This window comes from Peromyscus leucopus, chromosome 23 (genome assembly GCF_004664715.2).
Source record: "Peromyscus leucopus breed LL Stock chromosome 23, UCI_PerLeu_2.1, whole genome shotgun sequence".
Taxonomy (NCBI): Eukaryota; Metazoa; Chordata; class Mammalia; order Rodentia; family Cricetidae; genus Peromyscus; species Peromyscus leucopus.
Window position 1 is genome coordinate 44,597,459 of NC_051082.1, and position 24,860 is coordinate 44,622,318.

Sequence of the window (24,860 nt, forward strand, 5' to 3'; positions counted from 1 at the left end):
TTGGCCGGGCGTTCTGACGTCACCAGCTCGACCTTTGAAGTAGCCAATCGGTAGCAAGGGGGTCTTGGCACACCTTCGCCACCCCTCCCGGAAGGGGCGGGGCTATGTGTCAAACGCAGCCAATGGGGGCCCCAGGAGATGAGCGTGCACGAGAACAGCGGCGCGAACTCTCCCGCAGCTCCTGAGGCTGGAGGAGTGCTAAGTCCATGGAGCAAACCGAGGGCGCGAGGTGAGCCGGGCTTGCAGTCTCCCCTCCGGGTGCATTCTCCGAAGTTCCCGGTATTCGGCCTCCTGGAAGGGACCGGAAGTCGCTGAGGCGCGGGGCGAGTTCGCGGACCCCGAGCGGCGTTCCCCTCACCCTGGGCCTGGTTCCCTGTGAGGAAGCTGAAAGCCTCAGGCGATCCCTTGGCGTCCTCGGGCCACAGGCCGTGGACTTAAAACCGAGCATGAAAATAAATATCTGTAAACAGAATTCGGGTTTTGGGGTTTTGTTTTGTGTTTTGAATGTTTATAATTGAGAACTTGGAGAGTGAGGCAAAGGCTGACGCTAATTTTGCAGTCAATAGTGTTTGTTTTTAGGTTTTATTAAGTTGCGGTGCTTCTATGTATCTGATATCTTGTTCACATGTGGCGTCAAAGTCAGTGAAGCATATCTTCGAAAGCCAGCACAGTTACATTCAGTGACAGATTTGTAGATGCAAATTTGCTGTCTGTATTTAAATATTGCCATTTCCCCACACTCAAAGTACCAGAAATAGACCTGTTGCAGAATAAACCAATTTTAGGTAGTTTGCATTTTACATGAGATCCTCTGCAGTTAGACGTTATAGACAAGTGAAACGTTTTGTTTTGTTTTTGAGGTAGGGCTTTGAACTCAGGCTCCTCCTACCTCAGATGCCTGAGTGCTGTGATTAAACCATCCCCAGGCCAAACAAATGAGATTCTTTGCAAGGTAGAATGAAGAGAAAAAAGGTTTGTTATTTATTTCATCAGGGTTTTTTGGAAGTCTAGTATGTGTTAGACCGTATGGAAAATACCCAAAGATCTCTCCCCTAAGGAAGCGATGTTCCATTATACTTTAATGGAGCTTTTAATAGCCAGGAAACCATTCTTTACTGTGACTAAACCATAAGAGAATTAATGATGGTAAATTGGAACCTAGTCATGACTAGACTTTCATATGATGGACAATGGGCACCACTAAACATTTAAGCCTAGAGATTGTTTGACTGGATTTGTGATTACAAAAATAACTGATGGGAAGCAAGCCCATGGCCTCACACCTGTAATCATAGCACTGGTGGTGGCCGGGGAACAGTAGTCAAGTATAACTATAAACTCCTGTTTGAGGCCATCCTGGGCTAGACTGGACCCTGTGTCCAAAGAAACAAAGCAAACCAAAACGGATGGAAGCATGGGTAGACTGGAGACACGCCAACACAGCGGCAAGGAATGTGAACAGCTGAGTGTGGTAGTGCAGGCCTGTGATCCATCATCTGGGAGGCCAAGGTGAGGGTCTGAAGTTCTAGGCCAGTCTGGGCTGTGTAGACTGTGTAGAGAGCCTTTGTCTCCAACATGAACTTGGAGGACTTTCCTCAGAGCAATGTAGGCAGTTTGAATTTGGATTCATTTTCCAAAAGCAGCTTTAACTTTTTACAAATTGTGTCAAAGGAAAAAATGTTGCTTTAACTTTTCAAGATTGAGGATCTCATTGTCATAAAAGCTTATTAATCTGTAGCTTAAAGGATACAACATGTCTCCTCCAGGTAGATTTAATTAGAATTTCAATATAGGATAGTTTCAAATATCTGTTAACAGATGTTTAAAGATTGTAGTACATTCATAGCTACAAGTATAGTGAATGTGTTCATATAAAGAACAAGTGGGGTGGGGCAGTGGTAGTGCACACCTTTAATCCCAGCACTCAGGAGGCAGAGCAGAGGCAGGCCAGAGTTCTAAGCCAGCCTGATCTGCTTAGTGAGTTCCAGGACAGCCAGGGTTGTTACCCAGAGAAATTCTATTTCCAAAAAAAAAAATAGAAAAAAATGAATGAATGAATGGGTTAGACTAACTAGTAACAGATGAATCATTTACCATAGTGAAAATAAATTATCTGCTTTGTCTAAATATTTGTTTTGTGTTTTGTATGATTTCTTTTAGTACAGAACTTGCTAAGGCCATCAGGCCTATTGATGGGAAGTCAGTCCATCAAATTTGTTCTGGGCAGGTGGTACTCAGTTTAAGCACTGCTGTGAAGGAGCTGATAGAAAACAGTGTGGATGCTGGTGCTACCAGTATTGGTAAGTTTGGAACAGTTTTAAGCAACAAGAAATAATCATTTGTGTTATTTATTTAAGAAACATTACTGAATTATTAGAAAACAAACACTGCCATACCAATAATTATTATTTTGAAGTTATATTTGTTATATATAAGAAAATATTATATTTGAAGTTAGCACTTAGTTGTTGTGTGAGAGACTTTTCCTGGGGAAATGCAACACACACAGGTCCACTCACCATTGATAGGGAACTCTGACAGACCAGAGTAACAGGTGTACCTCATTCCAGCTTGGTGAATTAATAAGTATTTATTGATGTTACTGACAAATATGGATGAAGGGTGGGTTATTTACAGGATCAGGAATAATTCAAAAGCAGCTGTATTACCAAAACACCTACCCCAGCTTGAGTGGTGATCCCAGGAAGCTGCATCCCAGGAACTCTGCCAGCTTTGGAATTTCAGCTTTCCCAGACTTGTGACGTTTAATGACCTCTGGAGTCTCATGAGCCCCCTCTATCCTGTAAGGAATCTTTCAAATCAGAGAAAACTGTTATATAGCAATTCCATGCCAAATATTGAGCTAGAGAATAAGAATTAAATAACACTGTGTGTAGACATAGTGCTAAAAATTATATATGAAATGTCTTACTTAGCATGTAGACTATTATGATTTGGGAGTTACTCTCTCTGTTAATAGAGACAGGGAAACTGAAGTACCAGGAATCTGGTTTTATTGAGGCTATAAAGCCCATAAAATATGATCTAGGAACTCTGATTGCAGAGCCTGTTCTTATATTTTTGGTTGTGAGCCTAGCCTTACTGAGCCATCCCTCCAACCTGAGCCTATTCTTAATGACTATATTAAAAGCATTCCTTTTGAAATAATAATAATAAACCAACTATTTAATCTGTGTTTACAAATAATCCAGAAGGACTTTCAAAACAAAAACATGCAGGGCTAGGGTTATGGCTCCGCTGTAGAGTGCTTGCCTAGCATCTGTAGCGTCCTGGGCTTGCTCTTCAGTGCCACATACACACCCTGCAGAATGACAGCAGTATCTCTAAGTAAAAGTGTAGACATGACTGTTGAGTTTGCACTGTCAACACAAAAGCTTTTAGCATGAATTAATCATTGAGGAATAAATATTTTTATTTATTTTATTGAATTTTTTAGATATAAGGCTTAAAGACTATGGGGTGGACCTCATTGAAGTTTCAGACAATGGATGTGGGGTAGAAGAAGAAAACTTTGAAGGTCTAGGTAAGATAAATGTTCCAAATACTAAAGTAATTGTTTCCATGTGTCTCAGAAGTTTGAGTAACACTGTTTTGCACCACATATTGTGATAGATATTGTCTCTGTCCTTTGGTCTATCACTAAAGAGATTTTTGGTCTTTCCACTCTCTTTCAGCTCTGAAACATCACACTTCTAAGATACAAGAGTTTGCCGACCTGACTCAGGTTGAAACTTTTGGCTTTCGGGGGGAAGCTCTGAGCTCACTGTGTGCACTGAGGTGATGCTTATTATACTCATCAATTTGATGCTTTCTGTAAAAACTTCTGAACATTTATAAGCATGATTAGAATCAGTGTTGTTTTCCCTTTACTATTGAAATATCTTGACACTAACTTCTGAATTTCTCTTATCTGACTGCCAATCTGATTAATAATATTTCTGGAATGTGAGAAATAAAGGAATGAAATGAAGCAAATAGTATTGTGAAAAAGTCACTGCCTATCTTAAAACAGTTATGTACTACCTTAAAGTATCACAGAGCCCAGGGGGTGTAGCTTAGCAGCAGAGTGCTTGCCTGCAATACATGATGCCTGGGGTCAACCAATAGCACTGCAAAAATAAATAAAGTAATGCATAGATGATAAATTATGAGTACTATCAGTTTTAGTTTTTCAGTTTTTAGGAAAAGATTTAATGAAAGCCCTATTTAATTACAGTGATGTTGTTATATATTTTGGATTCTTTGTAAAAGTTTTGTTATTAACTAAATTGAGAAATAAAGCTTTGAGAACAGAATTTGAGTTCATCGTTTTGCAACTCAACTTGAAAAATGAAATCTTTCACAAGAACAAAGCATTTATAAAACTGTCTCACCACCCTTTGGGGCCCAACTTTAGATGTTATGGTGACTCCTTACTTAAAACCCAAATTGTCTCTGAAGAATATCACCTTTTCAAGAAAGTTCTGAGAGAAAGGAAAGCAGGCAAAGGTTTTCTATGTCTGACCCTGTGAGTTCCTTCGGTTTCTCCACACAGACCCTTGCAATGCTAGGGATTGATCTATGAGTCTGAAGCAAGTGCTAGGCAAGTGCTCTACTTCTGAGTCATATCCCAGCCACCCTTGTGCATCTCTAACTGGACATGCCATCTGGCTTTCTCTTACAGTGATGTCACTATATCTACCTGCCATGTATCTGCAAGCATTGGGACTCGACTGGTGTTAGACCACAATGGGAAAATCACCCAGAAAACTCCCTACCCACGACCCAAAGGAACAACAGTCAGCGTGCAGCACTTGTTTTATACACTACCTGTGCGTCACAAAGAATTTCAAAGGAATATTAAAAAGGTATTGGTAAATTCACAATCCCAGCCTTCAGAAGTTTTGCTAATGTAGTATATGAGAAAGAAATTTATCAAAGATGTTTATCAGTTAATTTTCTTCCTTTAATTTAAAAATGTAAAAAAAAAAATTGTTTTTGAGACTGGTTCATTATGTCTGTTCTGACCTTTACTTGTCAACGCCTACCTCCATCTCCTAAACGGGGGAATTACAGGTGTGTGCCGCCATGCCCAGCTGTGGTTTACTGAAACAGGATCATGCCATATACACTATTGTACAACTGACTTTTCATATATTGTAATTACCTTTTTTGGTAACTTTGTACTATCTTTTCATTATTCTTCCATGATATAGATATACTCAATTAGCTCCTTGCTAATGATTGCTTCACTTGTTTCTAAGGGTTTGTTGGTTTGCTTAATTTATTTTTTATTTTATGTGTATGAATATGAATGTTTGGCCTACATATATGTCTGTACACCACATGTATGTCTGATGCCCTCTGCGGTCAGAAGAAAGCGTTGGGTCTCCTGGGACTGAAGTTACAAAAGATTGTGAGACACCATGTGGGTCTCAACAAATGCACTTAACCTCTGAGCCAACTCTTCAGCCCTGTTTCTACGTTTTTAAGTTACTTATTTCAACAAACAGTATTTTTTTTTTGTCTTTATTTTTAATGAACCTCTTTTTGTTTGGTTTTGTTTTTGTTTTTGTTTTTGTTTTTGTTTTTGTTTTTGTTTTTTCATGTTGGAGACAGGATCTCATACTATAGCACAGGCTGACCTGAAACTCACTACATAGCCCAGACTGGCCTCAAACTCAAGATGATCCTGATCCTCCTGACTCAGCTTCCTAAATGCTAGGATTACAGATGTGGGCCACTGTCTTAGTTAGGCTTTCTATTAGTATGATAAAAAAGAAAAAACTATGATCAAAAGCAACTTGGAGAGGAATAGGCTTATTTCAGCTTATATGTCCTGATTAAGTCTGTTATGAAGGGAAGCCAGCTTAGAAACTAAAGCAAAGACCATAGAGGAATACTGCTTACTGGCTTGTTCTCCATAGCTCAATCAGCCTGCTTTCTTATCCAGGGCCACGTGCCCAGAAGTGGCACCACCCCCAGGGAGATGGGCCCTCACACATCAGTCATTGATCAAGAAACTGCCCCCACAGAGCATCTGTTGGGTGTATTTTCTCGGCTGGGGATACCTCTTCCCAAAATGCCTCTAGACTGTGTCAAGTTGATAGAGACCTTACAGAACAAGCCAACTTGTTATCATGTACCCATGTATCAAGTAACCATGATAGCTAACATGCCCAACTAGTGAGCATTTTTTTAATTTGTCTTTGTATGTTTATGTTAATCTTTATACAAGGATAAAATTTCTTATAAAACAATAAAAGAGCCAGGATGGAGGCACACACCTGTATTCCCAGGATCCAAGAGGTGTGGGCAGAAAAACGAAGCATTCTAAGTTCAGAGGACATGCACTTGTTTTAGTTTTTGGGAGAGGGTTCCACTTTGTTGTCCAGGCTGGCCTGGACCTCATGATCTTCCTACTTAACCCTCATGAATTTCTAAAATTATAGGCATGCAATCACCACACCTGGCTTAGAAATGTGCTTTCTGTGTATGCATATGGAGACCAAAGGTCAACATCTTGAGTCCTCTGTCTCGGTCCACCTTATGTTTGAGGTCAAAGTCTTTCTAGCCCTGGAGCCAAAGCCGAGTCTCGTTTTACAGCATATATGGGATGATTCTGCATAGGTCCTGGTGTCAGTGATTCTTCCCCTTGTTTTGTTTTCAAGGCTGCGTAGAAACTTGAGTTGGATGTTGGAATTGTAGCATGCAACTCCTGTAAGATCAAAGTAATCTTTTATTTGTGTTTCTCAAACAGGAGTATGCCAAAATGGTCCAGGTCTTACAGGCATACTGTGTCATTTCAACAGGCATCCGTGTAAGTTGCACTAATCAGCTTGGACAAGGAAAACGACAGCCTGTAGTGGGCACAAGCGGAAGCTCCAGCATGAAGGAAAATATTGGCTCTGTGTTTGGACAGAAGCAGGTAGGGGCTGGCCAGCTACTGAAAATGTTTTGTTTTTTAGATGTATTATTTTAATTATGTGTATGTATGTGTAGGGGGCATGCACACTGCTGGTGCCGCAGAGGTCAGGGGTATAAAATCCCCCTGGAGCTGGAGTTACAGGTGATTGTGAGCCACCTGACGTGAGTGCTGGGAACTGAATTCAGGTCTGGGAAGAATAGTAAGTATGTGCTCTTAGCCCCTAAGCCTCATCTTTTCAGCCCCTTGAGATTGTGATTGCTCTAGTGATTGTAGCAGGTTTTGGTGTCCTTACAGAGACTAAAACCCAAAAAGAGATATTTAAGTATGCTACAGCTAAAGTTAATGTCTGGGAGCTGAAGAGTTTTAAAATTTTATTCTTAGAGAATGAAATACTGTGTCCTTTAATATTTTTTGTCTCTCTTTCTGAAAAACATAATGTCATAAAGTAGGTGCTCAGGTGATTCATTTTTCTAGTAAACAAATTGAAGTCATTATAGCACTACAAAGTAGTTTTCAATAATCTTTTATTTTTTATTTTTTATTTGTCTGTCTGTCTATCATTTATCTCTGTCTGTCTATCTATCTATCTATCTATCTATCTATCTATCTATCTATCTATCTATCTATCTATGCTCTTTATGAGGTATAGCTTGACCTGGAAAGAAAACATACTGTATTTTCCCTGAAGTTTGGTGCCTTCTGTCTTAGGAACACCCATTACTCTTGCTTTCTTTCAGTTGCAAAGCCTCATTCCTTTTGTTCAGCTGCCCCCTAGTGACCCTGTTTGTGAAGAGTATGGCCTGAGCCGTTCTAAGACTCCACATAATCTTTTCCAGTAAGTACATTGATGGCTGCCAGGAAAACTACAACCACTTTTCCTGAGGGGGCGGTTTATGTTTGTTTGTTTGAATAGTGATTATAAGGTGTAAAGTGATTGTACTGCTAAGAAAGAATGCATCAAAAAGACAGTGTCTTAACTTAATTCAAACAGTAGCTGGGTGACTGCTACATTTAAAAGGGTTTTCTGTTAAATTAGTCTACTTTAGTTAGAATAATTTTTAATTATTTTATGTACAATGTTTGACCTTTGGGCTCTATTTGTCCAGCTCTATTGTGTTCAGTGTATGAAATATGGAATCCTTCCATAAGGAGGATTGTTCTGTGAAGATCTCTGTTTTTGGCTTATCATAAAATTGCAAAGATGGCGTTCTAGTTTGTTTCCTATTTCTGTGATAAACAGCTGACCAAAAGCAGCCTGGGGAGGAGAGAGCTTGTTTCACCTTACAGCTTACAGCTATCAAGGGAAGCCGAGACAGGTCGCTGCTCCCTGGCTCACTTCCCGAGGCTCAGTCAGTTTGCTTTGACAGCGCAGGCCCACCTCCTGGAGTGGTACTTACCGTAGTGGGCCGAGCCCTCCCACATCAATCATTAATCAAAAAATGCCCCACAGACATGCCCACGAGCCAACCTGATGGAAGCAGTTTCTCCATTGAGATCCCCTCTTCCCACGCGATTCGAGTTTTTGTCAAGTTGACAGAAACTAGCTGGCACAGGTGGACATCTCTATATGTGAAGGTTTTTACAGTCCTGGGATGGGGCTCTTACAGAGCAAGAAACTCACCAAGGCCTTACGTACTTACATAAAAGTTCATGTTGGGGAGCCCAAATATTTTATTGTATTTTTAATTTTGTGCCTGTAGAGAATGAATTCTCTATCTGTGTGTGTTGGAGGCTGACTAAACAGGTTTTGTGTGTGTGCATGTTTTTGTGTGTGTGTGTGTGTGTGTGTGTGTGTGTGTGTGTGTGTGTGTTCATGCACGTGAAGGCCAAAGATCCAATTTCTAGTGTCATTGTTTAGGCACCATCCACCCATTTTTTGAGATAGGATCTCTCTCAGGAACCTGGAATTCCTCAAGTGGGCTAAGCTGACTGGCCAGTGAGCCCCAGAGATATGCCTGTCTCTACTCCCCTGCACTGGGATTTCAAGTGTGGGTGGACCACAGTGCTTGGATTTTTTTTTTTTTTTTTTTTTTTAATGTGGATTCTGGGATCTAATGAGGTCTAAGTGCTTACAACAAGCACTTTACTGACTGAGCTGTCCTCCTTGCCCTGAGAACGACCTTTACAAGGAAAGGGAATATGTGGCTGATTATTCTTGTGGGGTTCATCCCGATGAGCAGGTCACTAAAATCAAGTCTATTCTGACTTGATTTTAAGAATGTGCTCTGTGATAAGCTGGGTACCATGGCGCACACTTGGAATCCTAGCACACAGGGCTGAGGCAAGAGGATCGTGAGATCATGAACTACATGGTGAGACTGCCTCAAAAGGGTCAAAGAAAGTTTCCTGTGCTGTTGCAACCTTTTTCATGCCAGACCCATCATTCCTGTATTCCTCTTGACAGCATTTCAGGCTTCATTTCACACTGTACGCATGGAACTGGAAGGAGCTCCACAGACAGACAGTTTTTCTTCATCAATCAGCGTCCTTGTGACCCAGCAAAGGTATTCTCATTGTTTGCTTGCTTGTTTTGAGACTCTTGTAGCCCTGTTTGGCCTCAAACTTCACTGTGTAGCCAGGACTGGCCTTCAACATCTGGTTCTCCTCCACCTCCACCTTCTGAGTGCTGGGACCACAGGTTTGGACCACTATGCCTGGTTTATGTGGTACTTGAACCCAGGGCTTCCTGCATGCAAGGCAAACATTCTAGACTTAGCTGTCCCCCAGCTCCTCGTGACTGTCTGATACAGACATATGAATGAACTTGGAGCTGCCTCAGAAACATGCCTTTAAAATGATATTACTTGGGGACTGGAGAGATGACTCAGTGGTTCAGAGCAGCCAGTGTTTGATTCCCTGCACCCACATAGTGGCTCAAAACTGTCTGTAACTCCAGTCTCTTGACAATCTGATACCCTCTTCTGACCGCTTTAGACATTAGGCACATACATGACACATAGACATAATGCAAGCAAAACATCCATACACGTGAAAATAGATAATAAATTTTTTTAAATTACCTTATCTTACAAATTTAGGAAAGTCTACAGTTGTTTCAGTTTTATCTGTGTATAAAATTACTTATTAATATAGTTACTATCATAAAAACTCTCTGTTACACAGAGAAACACTGTCTGGAAAAGCCAAAAACCTATCATGACTGGAAGAAAGTAGACATTCCAAAAACTTTTTATTGCAGACTGACCACATGCATTTGTGTGTTTTCTCTTTCCTTTGTGAATTTTACAGGAAAATATAGACCCAGATTTAGCTGTGCCTTAGACTGAACTGATTATCCAGTGTCCCTAAGAGGCTTTAATGACTTGGTTTTGACTTTGCATCCTCAGTAAAAATGACCTTGGTGATATTTTGTTTCTTAGTGACACTTTAAAATTTGATTGCATTCTGAGTATGACTCAATTTCTACATTTTAAAATTAGCATGATTTGTCTCTAATGTCATTTAATAATTGCATTATAATATCCTATAACTATGTACCTAAGTACACTTGAACATGCTTTACACACATTGAACTGCACCTGTATTCTGTCTGTCCATCCATCTTACCTACCTACCTATCTCAGTCTTCCTGCCTCAGCCTTTAAAATACTAGGATTCTAAGTGTCTACCATCATACCTGGCAGAAATTTCTTAAAGACCATCTTTGGGTTGGAAAGATTGAGTTTTTGGAGTCTATTTATCTAGTCTCTTTACCTACAGAGCCCTTTAGCGAGGTGTGTTTGTTCTTGTTGAAATTCTAGTACTGGGAAGGCTGAGGTAAGAAGATCAATAAGAGTTTGAGGACAGCTGTTATAGCAAGCCCCTGAAACAAACAAATCCCTTTGAAGACTGTGAGGAAACTTTTCCAATAGTGTATATATTTGTTATTTTGATTGTAGGATACCTTCACAAGTGTGCATATGTATATATGTCTATATTTACACTGTGTTAAGACATCAAATTGTAGAGGTTTTTGTTGTTTTATCAGCACTGAATATTGAACCCAGGGTCTCCCACATTCTAGGCAGGTGTTGTGTCACTGAGCTATTTCCCCAGCCCTCTTTTTCCTTTTTTTGTTTTTCCGGTGAGACTAGACAAGGTCTCACTAAATTATCCTGGTTGACATTGAACTCACTCTGTAACCCAAGCTGGCCTTGAACTTTCCATCTTTCCACCTCAGCCTCTTGAGTACCTGGGATTTGGGGTCTGTATGTTAAGGCCTAGATAAATGTTATAGTGAAGAATATGCAGTTTACTGCATACAATGCATACATTAATAGAGTGCTTGCAAAGCCTTGGTTTCATCTCTAGCACTGCAGTTATCTAGGAGTGGTGGTGTATGGCTACCTACAATCCCAGCACTCAAGGTGGAGGCAGGAGGATCAAAGTCATCCTTAGGTAGGCTACAATGGAAAAAAATGCTTTAATGCCATGTAAGTTTAATAAAGCTTACTAGAAATAGATCACTTTGATGATAGGTTAGAATAGCTTGTTGTTAGAACAGTGTAGAGACAGAACATTTATTTTTCTCTCATCTTTGTTTCTTGGACAGGTCTCTAAACTTGTAAATGAGGTTTATCACATGTATAATCGACATCAGTATCCATGTGTTGTTCTTAACATTTCCGTTGATTCAGGTAAGTTCCATTGAGGTTTCAATAAAAACTGGACTATTTCTTTATAAAATGAAATTATAAAGCTCTGATATGACTGAATAGAAAATAGCTGATAATCATGTAATTTTACTTTTTATAATGACCATCCTGCATCCTACTTAAAACACTGTTCATTGTATTATTAGGAAACGTAACTTTAAACTTGAACAAAGGGAGAAAGTATAAGTGTACTTACAGGTTCTCCTTGATTTTGAAAAATTAATTTCATATGTAATTTTTGTTGCCAATTCTGACTTATTTGGATCCACATTTTCTAGATACTTTTATATGTGTGTATGCCTTTTTTGAAATAGACATGCACATGTGTGCAAACATGCACTCACACACATTAACATTTGTGGAGGAAAATAATCTTTATCCTAATTTGTAGATATGAACATTGTATTTTCCATGTCGTTAAAAAGTACTTTTAAAAAAAACCATAATTTGGGGGGCTGGAGAAATGGGTCAGGGGTAAGAGCTCCTGCTGCTCTCGCAAAGCACTGGAGATTGGTTCCAGCACTGATGTCAGGCAACTCATAACTGCCTGTAACTCTAGCTCCAGGAAATCCAGCACCCTCCTCCACCCCGTGGGCATCTGTGTATACATGCATGTGCACACACATGGTGCCGGTACCTACAGAGGCCAGAGGTGTGAGGTCTTGACAGAGCTGTGGTTACAGGTGGTTTTGAGCCCCTGATATGGGTTCTGGGAATCAAAGTCTGGTCTTCTGGAAGAGCAGTGTGTGCTCTTAACCTCTAAGCCCTCTCTTCAGCTTGAGGTAGTGGCTCTTGTTTCTGCTGCTGCACTTTGTACTCCAGGGTAGCTGTCCCATAATCCTCAGCTACATAGCAGGTTCAAGATCAGCCTGGGCTGCACGAGACACTGTCTAAACATGATGGTGATGGTGCTATAATAATAAAAATTTTAAAAATAGAGATAAGATTATTATTTTCCTCCTTTATTTAAAAAGGTAACTTTATAGACTGGAGAGATGGCACAATAGGTAGTGCTTAATGGGTGAGTGTGAGGACCATAGTTCAGATCCCCACCTAGCACACGTAAAAAGCTGAGTACAGCTGCGCACGCCTGTAATCTCAGTGCCCGGAGGCAGCAGTAAGAGGATAGCTAGGGCTTGTTTCCCAACTAGTGTAGCCAAATTAGTGAGCTCCGGGCTCAGTGAGGTTCCCTATCTTGGAAAATAAGGTGGATAAGCAATTGTTGTCAACCTGTGGCCTCCATACACACACATGTATGTCCAGCCACACATTTGTGCACATATACATACATGTGTATATACCCAAAAAAGAAATTTTATAGTTTATGAATACTAGTCTGGACATCATTATTTTAATCTTGACTGGTTTTAATTAATAGTACAAATTAATGAAATAGTAAATGATTAAAATCGTATTGCTAAAGGCGAGCTTAAGCATATGTATTATTCTTTGCCTTAGAATGTGTTGATATTAATGTGACTCCAGATAAAAGGCAAATTTTACTACAGGAGGAGAAGCTTTTGCTGGCAATTTTAAAGACCTCCTTGATAGGAATGTTCGACAGCGATGCAAACAAGCTTAATGTCAACCAGCAGCCACTGCTGAACATTGAAGGTAAGAAAAACACAGTGATGTGGCCTTCAAAAGTTGTCGTCCTTCTGATACTGACTTTTTTCTCATGGTGACTTTTGACATGAAATAGAATCTTTCTGTTAAGAGAAAATGTCACAGTAGAAAGTATATTAGAGGCTGCAAATGGTGCTGCACAACTTTAATCTCAGCACTCAGAGGGAGAGACAGGCAGATCTCTGTGGGTTCAAGGCCAGCCTGGTCTACATAGCAAATTCCATGCTAACCAGGGAAACATAGTGAGACCCTGTCTTTGAAAAAAAGTCTCAAGGTGGAAGGTGAGGATTGTCACTTGAGTTTGTCCTGATCTCCACACTCATAGCATGTGCACACACACACACACACACACACTATCACATAAACACTTCTTTAAAAGTTTATGAAGGCCAGGTGTAGTGACACATGCCTGTAATCCAAGCATTTGTGAAACTGAGGTAGGAAGATCTCCCACAGTTGAGGGCAAGCCTGGTCTACATAGTGAGTTCTGTCCTAGCTATGGCTCCATAACAAGAGCGGGAAAGATACAGAAACAGGCTGAGACTGGGAGACATGGAGTCATTCAGTCTGTACTGTCTTGTGATTACTTTATATAGGGTCCATCAAAGCCATATGTGGTCATTCACTCGTTCATTCATTCTCATGGCTATATAGTATTTCACTCAAGTCAAATATCAACAGTTATGTGTGTGGGTATTCAAGTTACTTCCAGTGTGAGGCTACAGAAAAGAGCTGCCATGAGCACCCTCAGACATCTTCTAGGAAGCATAAATATTTGCTGGTTTTTTGGTTTGTTTTTTTAAGATTAAAAAAAAAGTATCTTTGTGCATGGATGTATCTGCCATGTTAGTGCAGATACTCAGAGAGTCTGGAGGTCTTCAGAGCTGGAGTTATAGAGGTTATGAGCTGCCCTCACAGGTGCTGGGAACTGAATTGAAATCCTCTAGAAAAGCAGCAAGCACTGTTGTGGGGTGAGCCATCTCTCCAGCCCTGGCTTTGTTTCTATGAGACAGGGTCTCTCTATGTCCCACACAGGCTAGGCTGCAGTTCTCTGTCTTCTTATCATAGCTGCCTCAGTGCAGGGATGATTGGCTACTCATGCTCAGTGTGATAGGCATTTCTGATGGAGGAACAGAGCTGGGTCACAGATGTGCACACATTTAGGTTTCTTTACTTCCCCTTTAAAATGGGTTCTGGCCAGTGTTGCTGTATTTTATTTGTAGTTTGGCCTCTTCCTCTGTGAAATGCCTGTTCATGTAAAAAACAATCCTTTTGTTCCCCTTCAGTACCTTACTGATACTCTTCTCTGTTTCTTTCTGCTTAGGTAACTTAGTAAAGATGCACGCAGAAGAAATAGAAAAGCCTGTGTCAGGAAAGCAAGATAATTCTCCTTCATTGAAGATCACAGCAGATGAGAAAAGGGTAGCATCCATTTCCAGGCTGAGAGAGGCCTTTTCTCTTCATCCTACCACAGAGACCAAGTCTTGGGGCCCAGTGACCCCTGAACTGAGACAGAATTATCCACATCAGAAAAGGGGTGTACCATCTTCTTGTCCTTCGAATCTCATCTCTTATAGAGGTCTGTGTGGCTCCCAGGACAAAGTGGTGAGTCCCAAGGAGAGCCCTGGTGACTGTATGGACAGAGTGAAAATAGAAAAAGACTCAGGGCTCAGCAGCACCTCAGCCAGCTCTGAGGAAGGGTTCAGCACCCCAGAAGTGGCCAGTAGCTTTAGCAGTGACTTTACAGCGAGCTCTCCAGAAGACAGATCTTCACAGGAAACCATGGACTGTGGTGAGCAGTTAATTGGAATGGACTGCCATCTTTCAGGTACAGGACACCATTTGAAGCAAGAAGATAGCAAATATAAATGTACAGCTTTGCCTCCACCAACTCCTCACTCTTCCTCAAACGCTAAGCGTGTCAAGACGGAAGAAAGGCCTTCAAATACTGACATTTCTCCAAGGTTGCTTGATACTCAGAACACCTCAGCAGCTCAGGTTGATGTAGCTGTGAAAATTAATAAGAAAATAGTGCTCCTGGACTTTTCTATGAGTTCCTTAGCTAAACGGATGAAACAGTTACAGCACCAGAAGCAGCAGAATGAAAGTGAGCAGAGTTACAGGAAATTTAGGGCCAAGATTTGCCCCGGAGAAAATCAAGCGGCAGAAGATGAACTCAGAAAAGAGATTAGGTACTGTTTGTTCTTAATGGTATTTTGGTCAGGCTTGTGATTGGTTATTTTGACTGAGCCAGAGGCTGACTTTGTAGAGATTTAGAGTTGGCTCTTCTGGGTGTCCTGGATGTCTTCATTCGTTGCACTGTGTAGATGTTATCTTCTTTTCTGGCATTGGACTCAAGTGTGGCTCTCCCTCAGCATCAGGATCTGTCTATGGCTTGAGGACAGTCCAACACATGGGCTTCTCTACCATCACAACGCCCCGATAGACTAACCAGTGTGTCTTTCTCTCTCTCCCTTCCTCCTCGTTGCTCCCCTTTTTCCACTTCTGATACTGAATTTGGGGTTGATTTTGGCCCTATAGATTGTTCACTTGCTTTCTAATCCTTTGGCAAAGATATTTCTATTCACTAACTTCTCCTTGCCTTTCACATAGTCAATGTCAGGTTCCCTGGGTTTGTTTTTGTTTTTTGAGACAGGGTTTCATAAAATCCAGGCTGGCCCAAAACTCACTGTTGTAGCTAAAGATGACCTTGAACTACTGATCGTATTTCTTGCCTTTGCCTCCCAACTGCTGGGATTACAAGTATGTGCGGCAAGTTTTCTGTCTTGTTTTGGTTTTGATTTTTTTTTGTTTCTTTCTTTGTTTTTCTTTCTGTTTTTTGTAGGGTGTGTGTGTGTGTGTGTGTGTGTGTGTGTGTGTGTGTGTGTGTGTGTGTGGTTTCTTGAAACAGGATTTTCTCATGTAGCCCAGGATGACTTTGAATTTAGTCTTGTATTAATCTCCTTAGTGCTGGAATTACAGATGTGTACCACCATGCCTGACTCCAGATTCTGTCCATTGTAGAAAGAGACCTGCCAAAGGTTCTGTTAACCCAGGTCATTAAACTAGTACAGACTTTTCCTCCAGATCATCATCCTGGGAATCAGAGCAGATTGAGATAGTTCCCCAGGGCATCTGGCTAGTCACCTTTTGATCAAGTGTTGGTTCCATATCACTGTCCTTACTGTGCTTTGCCCTGGAAGCTGGACCATCTGAGCATTTCTCCTGGGTTTTATTACTGCCTTGTGTGCATTATGAGTTTAGAAACAAATATCTTTCAGGGTAGAATTTATTAGATGAACTATAGTGCATATGTACTAAATTCCAGTATCATTAAGAATGAAGGACCAGCCAGCCCCTGGGAGGTTGAAGCAGGAGGACTGTGAAGTGGAGGTCAGGATGAATAACAGAAAGTAGTAGTAGATCTAAAGTTGGGTGTTGTTGGCACACACACCTATAATTTTAGCTACGTGGCAGGCTGAAGGAGGAGGGATTCAAAAGCCTACAACATAGTAAGAACCGTATCAGACAAAAAAAAAATTATAGAAGTCTATGATGTATTAAGTGATAAAAGGAGAGTGGAGTGAAGATGCATACTGCTGTTTTCATTTTAAAAAATGAAATTCATGTACGAGCAGAGGTATAGACGCACACGTCAAATTATTGACAGTAGTCACTAAGGCCACTTCTGGAGCACTTAATGTATGGTTGATTATGTTATGTTTATAAAGAAAGTACAGTTGTTACCTTTCCTATTTTGTGCTTTTGTAGTACTTTGTCTTTTATTTTTAAATTATTCTGTTTATAATCAGAAATAATCTTCAACAATGTCTTATAACTAATGTTTTGTATTACAGTAAATCAATGTTTGCAGAGATGGAGATCTTGGGTCAATTTAACCTGGGATTTATAATAACCAAACTGAAGGAGGACCTCTTCCTGGTGGACCAGCATGCTGCGGACGAGAAGTACAACTTTGAGATGCTGCAGCAGCACACAGTGCTCCAGGCGCAGAGGCTTATCACGTGAGTTCACACAGGCTTTGGGATTTCCAGTGCTGTGTCTCACATCCCTCCCACCATCTGAGATGAAATAGCTTATACCAATCTCTATATCCGTGTATGTATAAATGTTGGGTTTTGCCATAATAATCTGTGCAACACTTTTTTTTTTATTTTGGTTTTTCAAGACAGGGTTTCTCTGTGTAACCCTAGCTGTCCTGGATCTTACTCTGTAGACCAGGCTGGCCTTGAACTCACAAAGATTCACCTGCCTCTGCCTCCCGAGTGCTGGGATTAAAGGTGTGCGCCACCACTGCCCATCTGGTGCAACACATTTTTATACTTTTCACATAATAATAGTCATAGCTTTCATCGATTCAGTACCTATTATGTGATAAACTGTGTTGAAGCAGTTTATCCATTTAATCCAAGCAGACATACAAGGTAGTTGCTGTTGCCATCACCATCTCACCATAATAAAGTGGCGCACACCCAGAGATGTTAATCAACTTGCCTGAGGTCTCACACCTAATATGTTCTTTAGGTATCAGCTCTTTTTAGCTGTATGAGATAGTGTTCACTGAATGGCCAGAAAATCCTGTTGGTGAAGAGTAATTTAATATATTAGGCCTGGTGTAGAGTGATGCACAATTATGAAGCCTTGTATGTATGAGCTTTTTTGTTTGTTTGTTTGAGACAAGGTCTCACTACAAACCTTGACTGGCCTTGAACTCACAGAAGTCTGGGATTAAAGGCGTGCGCACCATATCTGGTCCATGTGGGTCTTTTTAAGGGACATTTTATAAATCAACCACAATAATGCCATTTGCTTTCCCTTCTGCTCTGTAGGCAGATGTTTGCCTTGGTTTATAGTTTGAGTCTTCTGTTTTCCAGGCCCCAGACTCTGAACTTAACCGCTGTCAATGAAGCTGTGCTGATAGAAAATCTGGAAATATTCAGAAAGAATGGCTTTGATTTTGTCATTGATGAGGATGGTGAGTTAACCATTAGGACTGTAGGGTTGCGCAGTTTAAAGCTTAGAAGCATTTGTGCTTGCCTTCCTCTGGGTGTGTGGGTCTTCATTAGAAGTAGTCATGAACTAAAATGCTTTTCTCCAATAATAGATTCTCCTCATTTTTTTTTCTTTTAGCTCCAGTCACTGAAAGAGCTAAATTGATTTCCTTGCCAACTAGTAAAAACTGGACCTTTGGACCCCAAGACATAGATGAACTGATCTTTATGCTAAGTGACAGCCCTGGGGTTATGTGCCGGCCCTCAAGAGTCAGGCAGATGTTTGCTTCTCGAGCCTGTCGGAAGTCTGTAAGTAAAAGAAGCTCCACCCCTGGGGTCTGGAGGGCCCACGGGAGTTCTCAGTTCCACTCTTGGCTTGGTTATGTTGGTAAGCACCTTCATGATGGCTGTCGATATAGAGAGCCGTGTTGTCTGTTGGTATAGCATGACAGCCAAGTCTGCATTAGTCAGGCTTGCTGCTCATTCTCTACAGGTGCTACACAGTGTTTTATCTCAGAGTTTTCTTGAGCCTGACAGTTAGCTTTGTGTGTGCCTGCTTCATCTCTGGACCCTATTGAGAGAGATTTCCTGCCTCCAGGCTGGGACAACACCATCAAAACTCCAGTAGAGCCATTTAGTCACAAGTGTCCCATGGGGCTGTTTGCTGACACTGGTGCTGTGTCCTGTGCCACTCAGATTTGTATGGGGAATGGTAGTGAAGGCTGAGTATTAGCCCAGTGCAGCCCTGTCCCGTGGCCACATTCCTGTATTATCCAGCAATTCCTGGAGCCCATGTAGTATAACCTGTCCTGTTCCAAGTATGGGAATATAGAAGTAAGGTGGGTGAGAGGAATAGACACGAACAAATAAATGACCCCTTAGATACCAGTAAGTGCAAAAATTCAAACAGCATGTGACCACAGAAAATGTGGTGAACAAGGAGACGGGAGATAAAGCCTTCATGGGTAAGAATGCTCTTGACAGAAAAATCGTAATCCCGCAAACCAGAGGCTGCCTCTGCCTGAGAGTGAGAACAGAGCAGCACTCAGAGGACAGCCCATAGTCTTACTGCTCATAGTGAGAGTGTGTGCTGAATTTGAGAGGTGCCAGACCTGGATGCTGGGGAGGCGGGGCGCATGGCAGTTCTGGGGAGCAAACCGGGCTAAGAGCTGTGCTCTAGGCTTCCTGTATGTGAGGCCCATTGTTCAGTAAGTAGAGTGTCGAAAAGCAACATATGACAGTCTTGGGCTTGAGGAAGATGTTTGGGCTGAAGTATGTTTGCTGGATATCTAATGTCAGCTTGACACAAACTAAAGTCTTCTGAGAGAAGGTAACCTCAGTTATCAAAATGCCTCCATAAGATCAGGCTGTAGGCAAGCCCGAGGGGCATTTTTTTTAATTTAGTGATTGATAGGGGAGGGCCCAGTCTATGGTGGGTGGTGTCGTCCCTGGGCTGGTGGTCCTGGGTTTTATAGAAAGCAGGCTGAGCAAGCCATGAGGAGCAAGCCAGTAAGCAGCTCCCCTCCATGCCTGTGCATCAGCTCCTGCCTCCAGGTTCCTGCCCTGCTTGAGTTCCTGCCCTCACTGCTTCTCATGATGAAGTTTTATATGGAACTGTGAGTGAAATAAACCCTCTCCTCCCCAAGTTGCTTTTGGTCATGGTGTTTGATCATAGCAATGGTCACCCTAACTGGACAGCATGATTCACAGCTCTCGGACTGGGTGGAATTTCTTCAGGGACAAGTTTTGTTTTGGAGGAGTGTGCACATGCCATGGAGCGTGTGTGGAGGTCAGGACAGTACTGTGGAGAGTTGGTTCTTCCTTTATGTGAATTCTGAGGATCAAACCTAGGTTGACAGGTGTGTGCAGCAAGCCCTTTACCCTCTGAGCCATTTAGCCAGCCCCAGAAAAGAGTTTTGTTTGTGGACTGCTGGTGTGGCTTAGTTGTAGAGCACTTGTCTAGTATGTGAGCAGGAGCGTGCACACATGTACACGTACACACACATAGAGACAGAGAGAGAGAGAGCACCCAGGATCTGATTGGATCTGATTCTGAGTCACAAATACGTGGTTGAAGAAAACAATCCTATCTTGTGGTGAAGTGTCACAGCAGGTGATCTGTGCCATAGTAGTCATGCCAGGCACTTTACCCTTCTGTGTGTCTGCCATATGGAGGCCTTGGAGCATGATTGCTTCTCTGCTCTTGCCCTGCAGACACTGTTGTAGCTCCCTGTCTCTAGCACTGACCTTCATGGGATCTTCTGTCTCCTGATGTCCACATGGTATATCCCAGTCCCTGCCTGCCTTTCCAGCCCCTTTTCCTTCACTTTGTTCCAGCCACAGCCAAGGGTTGTAATCACCGTCTGCTGTCACCTCAGGCCCTTTCCACCTGCCACACCCCACCTGGATCCACTGCCACTGCTCTTCACATGCCTGGCTCCCTCCTGTTTGCAGTCACTTCATATGTGACATTTGCTAACTTGCTTATTGCCTTCCTGCCCCCAGTGCGACAGAGCACTGCTTTGTCCCTAGCTAGGACTGTGCTGACACCTGGTGGACACTTGCTGTGCTATACTAGGAAGAAAGATGACAACAGACGGGTGTAGGCCTGTCTGCATGCCCATCTCTCCTATTTCTCAGTCTTAGGATGTTGGGGTGTGCTGTACATCTACTTGTCACATGCGTGTCACCAAGCTCTTCACGCTCTGGAGAGAGAAATAAATATGCTGTTTCACTGAGAGCAGGTAGGGCATTTGAGCAAGAGCCTGAAGGAGGGAGCACTTGCAAAAAGATATAGGGAAAGCAAGTCCCAAGCACAGGGAGAGCTAGTTCTCTGGTTTTGAAACTTGCTTTGTGCATATGCACATGGGGATGGTGTGCCAGTGTGGCGGAGAAGATGGTTGCATGCTAGAATATTATCTTAGTTATTGTTCTGTTGCTGTGATAAGACCCAATGACCAAGGCAGCTTATAAGAGAAAGTATTTAAATGGGGGGTTGTTTGCAGTTTGAGAGGATGAGTCCATGATCATCGTGGTGGGGAAAAGGGCACTGGAGCAGTAGCTAACAGCCCACACCCAGATCTATAGGCAGCAGAGAGAGAGGGGAGGGAGAGAGGAAAGAGGAGAGACTGGGCCTGGCATGGGGAAACCTTGAAGCCCACCTCCAGGGACACACCTCCTCCAATAAGACCACACCATCTATTCCTTCCTGAACACCAACTGGGAACCAACCCTTCAAATATATAGCCTACAAAGCCATTCTCATTCAAACCACCACAGATATGCTGGCACATTAGGCAAGGACCCAGGCTTTTACTTGCGTGAAGGAAGAGCTGGAAAGAGCCGTGAGTACCTGACAGACTTTTGAAAAGAACTGTTGTTCTGGCATGGTGACTCAAATCCATGATCCCTGCACTCAGGAGGCAGAGGCAGGAGGGTCATTGCAAAGGCTGGCCTGGTCTGTAGTGAGTTCCAGGCTAGCCAGGGTTAACTATAATGAGACCCTATTTTCCAGGGGGCAAAAAAGAATTAAGGATTGGGATGATGGCGCTGCAGGTAAGGTGCTTTCTGTACACACATGAGGGCCTGAATACAAATTCCCAGCACTCACATTAAACAGCAAGTTGTGGTGTATATTTGTAATCCCTGCTCCAGGGAGTCCTGTGAATCCCAGGGGCTCAGTGGCTGGCTAGTCTAGCCACAATAATGAGATGCAGGTTCAGTGAGAGAATCCTGTCTCAAAAACTAAGGTAGACCGTGATAGACATCAGTGTCAACTTTTGGTTTCCATGCACTCAGGCATGAGCAAGTGTGCACATGCGTACACCCACACATTCACGATCACACACACGAACACATGCATGCATGCACATGCACACAAAAAAATTAAATAAATAATAAAATTCCTTGCTACCTGCTGAGTGGGGAGAGGCACTCCAAACCACTCTGGTTGCCAGGGTGAGAGGAGAAAAGTGAAGTCATGTGGAACTGTTGAGAGAAGGGGGCTGCTGATTCATTTCTTGAGAGGTTATGCCACTAAAGCCTGAGCTGTGAAAGCTGGAAGCTCAACAGAAATGTGGAGCGCTGAGCTGTCAGAAGATGGGACCTCTGGGGGAAGGTTCTTAGGAAATGTTTTTGAGCTGTGATCTTGTCTGGTCTCATCTTAGGAACCCTGTGCTTCTGAAGACTGTTTTAACAAAGTCCAGTCCAACTCTCTCTTGTTGTCTCCTACTCAGGTGATGATTGGAACTGCTCTCAATACAAAGGAGATGAAGAAGCTCATCACCCAGATGGGTGAGATGGACCACCCCTGGAACTGTCCCCATGGAAGGCCAACCATGAGGCACATTGCAAATCTGGATGTCATTTCTCAGAAGTGATACTGCTCATAGGACAGAGTTTATTACAGATGATTCGGTCTTGGAAAGACGGGGTTTTAAGTAACCTGTTATCATTGTTCAAAAATTGACATGCTATTGTAATGTATCAGACCCACTTAAAAACAGTGTTAAGCCAGGCATGGTGGCATGCATGTGCCGCCAGCCCAGCTACTTGGGAGACCCAGGTGGGAGGCTCCCTTGAGGCCAGGAGTTTGAGACCACCCTGAGCTACATTAATGAGACTCCATTCCAAAAAGGAAAAAGAATTTTTTAAGCCCTTTCACCATGTCTGCAGTTATTGTTCTGCAATTTGAGTGTGCATGTGGTGTGCATATGTGTGTGTTGTGTGTGTGTATGTGTTTGGGGATGGGTGTGCAAAGATATGTCTTAGAAAAACAGGGAGAGCCCTTTGGAAGTTAGCAGTCTTCCCTCTGGCTGGGGGGTATTGTAGTCTGCAGCTTTCAGCCCTCGATGATAGTTGAATTCTTATTTATTTACTTTCTTGTTCTCTTCCACCCCAACCCCCTGTGTTTTGAGACAGTTTCATGTAACTCAGGTTTGTCTTGAACTTATTTTGTATCCAAGGCTGACCTAGAACTGATCTTGCCTCCACCTCCCAAGTGCTAAGATTACAAGTGTGCATCACACACTCAAATTAACAGTTATGGTCTCTTGAAATCAGTAGCTCTCAAACCTGACTCATATTTAAAAAAGGGGTTCTTGGTTAGAAAGAAACTACTGAATAGGAGTTGGATCACTTTTGGGGACAGGAATGGGAAGGAATGAGACAGGGTCTTTCTATGAAGCCCTGGCTGACCTGGAATTTGCTATATAGAGCAGGCTGACCTTGAACTCACAGAGATTCTCCTGCCTCTGCCTCGTGAGTTCTGGGATTAAAGACATGCACCACCACACCTGGCTGGGGTCATTATTTTTTAAATGTTCCTCAGAGCAACTAGAGTGGGAAGCAGGGGCTGGGGCAGGGAGTGGAAGAAGAAAATTTGAGTTTTCTATAGCTCAGGGCTATAATTTGGTTTTCTTGGGGTATGAGCTGTGGGTTTTTGTTTCTGTTCCCATGGAACCTTGTCCATTTGAGCTGTGCCAAAAATGGCAATAAAAATGCCTCCTGTAGGGTCTGGGTGGTAGTCAGGGTCCAGTGATGACAGGTATAGGCAGTTCCCCTTGCAGCTTCCTCTGTGCTGTGGGTCTTCTGGAGAACTGCCATGGTCCAGGTGTAATGAGGGGCAGAAGCATACAGCTCTTTACATTCATTATGTCAAAATCTGTCTTACTGCTCGGCATGATGGCACAGGCCTGTAAATTCCAGCACAGCAGAGACAGGCTGATGATCTCTGTAAGTTTAAGGCCAACCCTGTGCTGATACATAGTTCATGCTAGTCAGGGCTATGTCTCAAACCACACACTGTTGCTGCAGGTCTGCAGGGTCTCAATATTCACAGGAACAGTGCAAATTGGGAGTCGTAGGAGGTACAGTAATGGCCCCTCAAAACCTGTGACTCACCTCATACATGACAAGGGGGACTTCAGTGGGATTAGAGATCCTAGTGATGAGGAGGTTGTCCTATGCAGTCTGATGGGCTCTATCTGTCACATAAGTTCTTCAAAGTAGAACACAAGTATACAGACTCCATGGAAACCTCCAACCCAGGCCTGCAACTTAGAGCTGTTAGGATCGTGGGGCTTCAAACCATTGTTTGGTTTAAGGCAGTGCTAGAAAACAAAAGCCTGCGTTATTCTGTTTTATCGTGAGAAAACCTGTTGAGAGGGACCACACACTTTACAGTTAGATCTGGGGAAATCCAGGCCAAGTACATCCAACTCAAGTGCCCAGTTCCTCTCTTGAGAATAAGCATGGTAAAACTGGATGCTCTACAGCTTTGTGTTGGCATCGCGGCCCCTTTAAGAGCACAGGAGGAGGGGCTTGTGGCAGTTGCTTGGAAACCACCTAGCTCTCAGGACGCAAGGTCCTCCTTTGGATCTGCAAGCCTGGCCAGAGCAAGTGGGTGAGCACCCCTGGGTAGTCCTGTGTGCATAGCAACAACTTAAAACCTGGGCCAGTTCCTTCCTTAGCCTCCCAAGACTTAAGCCAGTGCTTGGTTGATAAGGGGGATCCTGCAGCTGGGGGAGCGGTGCTAGGTCCCATGCCCAGAGAAAAGGCGGGTTTGCAGTTTACTTGTGCAGTAATTTGGCGACTTGTAAGAATGGGGTCAAGACATCACTATAAGAAACAAGTTTTATC

At 42.6% G+C, this 24,860-nt stretch overlaps 2 protein-coding genes across 4 annotated transcripts in view; both read left to right on the top strand.

Annotated features, from left to right (window-relative positions):
- Nucleotides 1–34: 34 nt before the first annotated feature.
- Pms2 (PMS1 homolog 2, mismatch repair system component) lies at nt 35–23,455 on the top strand. Of its 3 annotated transcripts, none has more exons than XM_028890343.2 (15): nt 35–229; nt 2,166–2,300; nt 3,458–3,544; nt 3,696–3,798; nt 4,685–4,868; nt 6,761–6,928; nt 7,666–7,763; nt 9,333–9,432; nt 11,481–11,565; nt 13,042–13,197; nt 14,534–15,401; nt 17,067–17,234; nt 18,105–18,205; nt 18,361–18,530; nt 22,457–23,455. In XM_028890343.2, exons 1-15 carry the CDS (start codon nt 139–141, stop codon nt 22,598–22,600), a joined length of 2,658 nt encoding a protein of 885 aa, XP_028746176.1. In that variant the 5' UTR covers nt 35–138; the 3' UTR covers nt 22,601–23,455. The 3 variants fall into 3 exon arrangements, with proteins under 3 accessions (XP_028746176.1, XP_028746177.1, XP_028746178.1); XM_028890344.2 differs by having other exon boundaries at nt 87–229; nt 2,161–2,300; XM_028890345.2 differs by lacking the exons at nt 35–229; nt 2,166–2,300; nt 3,458–3,544; nt 3,696–3,798 and having other exon boundaries at nt 4,785–4,868; nt 6,813–6,928.
- A 17-nt stretch (nt 23,456–23,472) lies between these two features.
- LOC114707570 (radial spoke head 10 homolog B-like) overlaps nt 23,473–24,860 on the top strand; it is a 59,464-nt gene continuing 58,076 nt past the window's right edge. The window contains 1 exon segment of the mRNA XM_028890335.2: nt 23,473–24,624. The gene's annotated coding sequence lies outside the window, so the exon portion shown is untranslated.